General features: G+C 32.8%; 1 protein-coding gene across 1 annotated transcript; it reads right to left on the bottom strand.

Moving 5' to 3' along the window:
* Positions 1-4641: 4641 nt before the first annotated feature.
* Positions 4642-6486, bottom strand: LOC141660843 (uncharacterized). The gene is made up of 3 exons (XM_074467827.1): positions 5688-6486; positions 4908-5266; positions 4642-4836 (listed from the first exon to the last, which is right to left on the bottom strand). Exons 1-3 carry the CDS (start codon positions 6484-6486, stop codon positions 4642-4644), a joined length of 1353 nt encoding a protein of 450 aa, XP_074323928.1.
* Between the last annotated feature and the right edge of the window lie 202 nt (positions 6487-6688).

Raw genomic sequence — 6688 nt, forward strand, 5'->3', positions numbered from 1 at the left:
TGGAGACTGGAGTTCCTTAGTATAAATGTTATTGGCCAACACAATAAGATCTCCCCAAACACTTACTTTATGCTGATTACTATATTGAAAAATGAACATATATTTCAGGATATACAACTTCCACATTAGAGATGGACTCAGAAAATAATTATAATTATAGGATAAATATTAATACATTCGACAAACCTGGAATCACAAATCCTGAATTTGACAATGTCTCGCATGCCAAATTTTGTGTCAAGTTTCGTTAGAGGTTCAAAATCCTCAATAACTCCAATTACATCTAAATTAAACAGAGCAATATATTTAATTTATTAAAGATAAAATGCAGTGAAATATTAAGGTACGCATTTTAAAAAACTAATAATTTGAACCAAAAGAGTATTATATTAAGGTCACATATAGCAAATTCAGGCTGTTGTTGTGGTTGATATTTGCTGGCCTCAGCAAAAAGATCACCTAAATCCAGAAATTCAAATTTGTAGGCAGGAATCATGCCATCGTCTTCAACAGCGGTGACCGTAGTATATTGTAAAAATCTAATGCAGATATCAGCTTGTACAGGCTTCAGATTACCGACAGCATCTTTCACAGAAAATTGGTCAAAAACATAAACGCCTCCTTTAATCATCAGAGTTTTGAATCCATTCCAAATATTGGGATAAGCAAATGCATGGACGTGATTATTCTAAAACAAAAGAGGATGTTACATTTGGTATACAAAAGAAGGTAGGATTTTACGTAATACCATAATAAAATTTTACAACATAAGACTTACATCATCATCAAGCAGAATGACATTATATCCTTTGACTGATCCATTCTCAGAGCTACCACCGGTCCACATCCTAGTTACTCTAGCCTTAATCTTCCAATTGGTAGTCGATTGATCAAGGTCTTCAATAAGATTGAATACTGCAGACTCCATTGAAGCTTTTGTTCAAGTCAATTAAACAAAGTGTCAAGCATTAACAATTGAGGAATTAAAAACTTCAAAATATTAACAAAAAATGATAGCATGCACGATGAAGAAATAATGATAACATATTAGATCAGTTCGTACCAATCAATGATGTTTTTAGAGAGAACAAATAGAGAGAAAACCTAAAGTTTTATTTTTAGTGTCAGAGTATGTTTGATGTTTATCTCAAGGCATGAAATTTAAATGCATTTGCAAATGATATATGCAACTTGATAGGTTATGATTACTATTCAAACTGGTAAATTGATGCTAATTGATACTCTATTTTAACTGTATGATAAAGACTGCCAACAATGTGGTCCTGGTTGATTCTCTAATTATTCATCAATTATCTTATTCAATGTGGTAAGTTGATGATAATTGATACTTTTTTAAAAAATATGTACGATGAAGACTTACAACAATATAATCCTCAATGATTAGGTCATTAATCATCAATTATCTTCCTATCTATTCAATATAATTCTTAAATATATAAGTATAATTTAGATGTAACGAAATATTATATTTTAAATTTTGAGTTAATTAATTAATTAAGGTTAATCAATTAAATTAACAGAATCTGTGAATATTTATAACAGAATATTATATTTTAAATTTTGAGTTAATTAATTAATTAAGGTTAATCAATTAAATTAACATAATCTGTGAATATTTATAACAGGATCTGTTTGATTCTTTCGAAATGGAATTATATATAACATCTTTTTTCAGAACTTTAGAATATACATATTAAATTAATGTATTTATTTAAACTGTTGAGTTGAGATAATGTGATCAAAATTGTTCCAACATTTAATAAAGACAAATACTGAGAGAATTATGATTTACACAAAAATTATAAAATAATCCATAGTGTGGTAAATAAGTTTAATAAAAAAAATACGACAATGCGGTTGAATCAGGATGTTTATCAGTATTCCAACAATTGAAAAAAGACATGTCTCATCAATTTAATAGAAATGCAGTAAAAATAAAGTGTCTTCAAGCTTCGTTGACGGGAATGGTTCTGCAGCGTCAAATTTGGATTTGTCAAATATCCATCAACCTATATTGCAAAGTATGTAAAAATTATAAGCGTTTATATGAAAAAAATGATGTAAAAATCAAAAATATATAATTTATATTTAGTTACCTCTGCCTCAAATATAAGACATCGGGATAATGAAGATTGACAAAAAGCTTTGTTGATAAAATATTGTTGATCTGCGTTCTTCCTGTTTTTAAGAGCGAAAAATATATATTATTTAAGAGCTAGAAGAAATTCTATAACCTATGAGAAGGCTTATAATTTTAAAGGTTTTTAATATAAAAAATAAGACACTAACCTCGATACATAAAGACTCTAACAGATGCCAGAATCACAATTTTGGGTTCAATTTCGGTAACTTGGTACAATGATTCAAAATTTGTTGGCAAAGAACCGCTAAAACACACTTGGATGGCCCTCCTAACACGAATATAATAAAACGTCAAACACTTATGGATGTTCAATAGTGTTAATATGTAAAATATGAAAATTGGAGGATGGCGTAGTATTTTTATAATTGTCAAAAATTTATTGAAGAGTCTTACACGCCATCTTAAATTCTGAAGCGTAACACTTCCTTTTCACCAAATCTTGTCATAATAGATTGTACTGGTTGCAGGAGTTCAACAATTCCAATAACATCTACAACAATAAACTTAAAGTTAAACACAACAAATTGTAAGCGATTTGTTCTAAAAATTTATACGCAATACCAGTGGAATAAATAGGAAGCTCATCGAGAGCAGAACAATGAGGAGAATTATATAGGAGCGTCACAGGAACCAAATCAAATTTATGGCATCGTATACTCAAAATTTCCTCAGGTTCCAACACCACCACAGTGATGGGAAGAAACATGATATAATTTGCAGAACGTACAGGCCTCAGAAATCCAGCAGCTGGAAGAACCTGAACATTTCTGATACGTAACAATCTGCCAGGATGAATGATAAAGTAAAACAAATTCCAAAGAGCTGGTGGAACAATTGCAAGTATGTGATTATTCTGCAAAAAAGAAAATCTTAGGATAGAGGCTGGAAAACACAATCATAGATGTGGTATAAGTCATATAGTTATTCAATCAAACCTCACAGTCCAATAGAATAAGATTGTGCCTGATTAAGACACCTTGTCGATTAGTTGATACCCACATTCTTGTCACACGGACCTTCAAAGTCCAAGCAGTATTATTACCATCCAGATTGGATAAATGATGATGGTCCTGCATATATGAGTAATGAAAAAGTTAATAGATGTTATCAAAAAAGGAGTATATTAAATGTTCATTTCAACAAATAGGTAATGAATTGTAATTATACTTGGATGTTCTGCCATATGAACTCTGAAATTAGTTTGTGAGTTGGATATATAGCAAAAACAATCCGAATGTGTGGAGCGTTTAAGACAATCGGCTGTATTTTTAATAAAGATATACACTATCTTTATAGTTAAGGTGATAGGCTGATAATTAGTCCATGAAAATCTCAATCAATAGATATCTATTAGAGTTGTATGATGATCCCTAACAGCTTACACCAATATTAGCATGGAAAAAAAGATTGTGTTAAAATAGAAGATCAATTAGTAACATAAATATGATATTAAACAAATATTTAAATATGAGTTAGTTATCTGATACACATTGTTAGTATCCCATAATCTTCTCTGATTATCATAATGTCTCCTTATCAATATAAAACATATCACATCTAATTATATTGAGAATTTGATATGCATAAAAAAAACTATTCCAGAATCTGCCTTTTACTTAGTAGTTATATGAGAATGAATAACCAATATGACCAGATGTAATTCTAATTTAATAACAAAAAAAAATTCTCGTACTACCAATTATAATAAAATTATGAAAAACTTAGTCAGGATTGTAAATGTGCAATACAAATAACTACTATGATACATTATCATCAATTATGCTCGGTAGGTTGTAAAATACTTCTTCATAGACTACATTTGATGTAATATTTGTGGTGGTACCATCTTCACTGTCGATGAGAATATGGAGACCTTCTGGTCTTGTAACTCTTGAGATGGAAACGTAGACATGGCCATGAGAAAACACTGCTCTGGGAAGGTATAGACCAACCGTGTCAAGTGACTGGCTCTGGCTCTTATTAATTGTCATTGCATAACAAATCTGGAGTGGGAACTGAATTCTTTTAAACTCAGAAGGCTAGCTGGTATCTGTTGGAATCATCTCTATCCTCGGGATCAAATGTTTTAACCCAACATGGGATCCGCATAATATTTCACACTCAATACTATTCTTCTTGCAGGATGTCACAATCATTCGCGTGCCGTTAGACAATCCCATAATTTGGTTTAAATTTCTCACAAGCATGAAAACGATGCCAACCTTGATGTTTAACTCGTGCTTAGGAATGCAAGGCATATTTAATGAGTTCAGGTACTCTACTGGAAATGCTGATCTGAAATCATTATCTTCATCACCAGCATCATCAATTGAATCCTGACTAAGATATGTGTGTAGACGTCCAGGAATTTTCTCAAGAATGTTGTTATTGATGTCGTCCACCACAACATTAGTTGGTGTTAGGATAGCTCTTGATCTTAGATAAGAATGTGAAGACATATTTTTTAGAAAATCCGGTTAAGTTATTTCAAAAAGACTTTCAATAGGATTTTGCATGGTATGAACAACATATTGATCTGGAATCTTTATTATCATTTCACCAGTGTCTGCATCAGGACTAAAGTTCTCAACTTTACCATCGCCAACTAAAAGCTGCCATTTATTGAAATCCGCTATAACCTTATTCTCCATTTTTGTATTTCCTGCATAAGGCTGCATATTTTGCTTAAGTAAAAAACTTAGCAAAATTCCCAAATCTTTGATTTATTGAGGGTGGAACCTACTATTTCAGCTCTGGATGCCTTTGGAATCACGGGTAAAATCTGCCTATAATCTCCGCCAAAAACTACTGTGATACCACCAAATGGCTTATTTGCTCTCCTTTTGTCAATAACAGACATTATATCCCTCAAAGAACTGTCAACGGATTCAAAGGCATGACGATGTTGCATTGGCGCTTCATCCCAAATGATCAAATCAGTTTGTTGGATTAATTCTGCAATATCGGTTCCATGTCTGATTTCGGTTGTACTGTCCTGATCAAGTTTTAAAGGAATATGGAATCTTGAATGTGTAATTCTACCACCATGCAACAATACGGCTGATATTCCACATGAGGCAACAGGAAGCACAATCTTTCCTTCTGAACGAAGGCGATAATATAATGTCTGCCACAGAAATGTCTTGCCGCATTATCCACTTCCATATACAAAGAAGACACCACCTACCTTATTATAAACATTTTGTATGATAGAATCGTAAACGTTCTTCTATTCAGGGTTGAGCATTCCATGATTCTTTTCATGCAAAATTTTTAGTTCTTCTTTATCATATGAAGTTTCTTCTTGGAGTAGTCTGTTAACCGCATTGCTAAAATAAACTCCACTTGGAAATGGCATTGTCGCGTAGTCCTTCAAACTCTTCCCGATGTCATTACACAATTTTTCAATTTATGCGGGCACAAATATATATGAAGTGTTATGTTAGTTTAAAAGTATACTACATATAATATCTAAAACAGATTTATGTTAATTATTCAGGTGGTATGATAATGAGATATAAACCTGCAAGTGCATAATTCTTCAAATCTTCGTCTGATAGGTATAGATGAGGATCATTAAGCATATGTCGCCTGATGATGAGAATATCGTCTGACATACATTGCCAATTAGCTTCCCAAAGTCTAAGTGGATCTGAAATAGGACTATATGCCAAAATATTGACAAACATTGCACGTAACTGTGGAGGCAATGATGTATGGAAGTTCTCAGAAATTGCTTCATGCCATTGGTTATCATTTTGTAGAAGACCAAGGGCCGTGCAAGCTTCCTTGAATGTTTCGTGGATGTGTCCATTTACAGTTTTAAGATCTTTAAAATACATGGAACCTTTCTTCCTAAGTAACAGCATGCGGACATATAATAGTTCACCACTTGATGAATGCACTTCAGAGAGTCTCCCAATAACATCTCCTCTTTTCCTTTCTTTCCAGATACCAGGTTGAGGATGCCAAGTAAATTTATTTGGAAATTCAGAATAACTATAATTCCTCGCATTTGAGAAAGTCTGATTTGCATCAAACCATGCTTCTAACTTGGTTTTTTTTGATATTGCCTTGTCGAAAACATCCTCCAAGACATCTCCAGCCTTAAACGAAACATGCTTCTCGCCTGGTAAATGTATCGGTAACCTCTCTACCGATGGCCAACGGGAATGAATGCCAAAAGCAAATATCCTCCAAGATGCTTCTGACGCGCAAACATATCTCCCTTCCAAAAAATGTTTTACCCCATCAATCGGACCTTTTAGTGCTTTTTTTGGGATTGTTGCAGAAGTACCTGTACGTGTTTTCCTCAAACACATTGTTGTCGTGTCATGACCCTTTAGACAGTATTTGAAAAGGTACTTTAATGATCTTGAATTATTACAAATCTCCAGATTCATGTGACATTGAAATTGCACCAAAAGATCGCGATTGAAGGGGACAACAAAGCGATTATCAAGATTGACCCCCTTCTTATTAATGGTAATTCCAGTCCTCCTTCTTTTATATATGGGGAATCCA

The sequence above is a fragment of the Apium graveolens genome, chromosome 5, assembly GCF_009905375.1.
Source record: "Apium graveolens cultivar Ventura chromosome 5, ASM990537v1, whole genome shotgun sequence".
Lineage (NCBI taxonomy): Eukaryota > Viridiplantae > Streptophyta > Magnoliopsida > Apiales > Apiaceae > Apium > Apium graveolens.

Bases quoted from the DNA above. Each gene is read 5' to 3' on its own strand.
- LOC141660843 (XM_074467827.1), bottom strand. From the start codon at position 6,486: ATGTGTTTGAGGAAAACACGTACAGGTACTTCTGCAACAATCCCAAAA. The intron at 5,267-5,687 runs GTTTATATCTCA...GCCTTCGTTCAG, and splicing joins GAAGAATTATGCACTTGCAG to AAGGAAAGATTGTGCTTCCT. The intron at 4,837-4,907 runs GTAGGTTCCACC...CAAAATATGCAG, and splicing joins AGGCATCCAGAGCTGAAATA to CCTTATGCAGGAAATACAAA.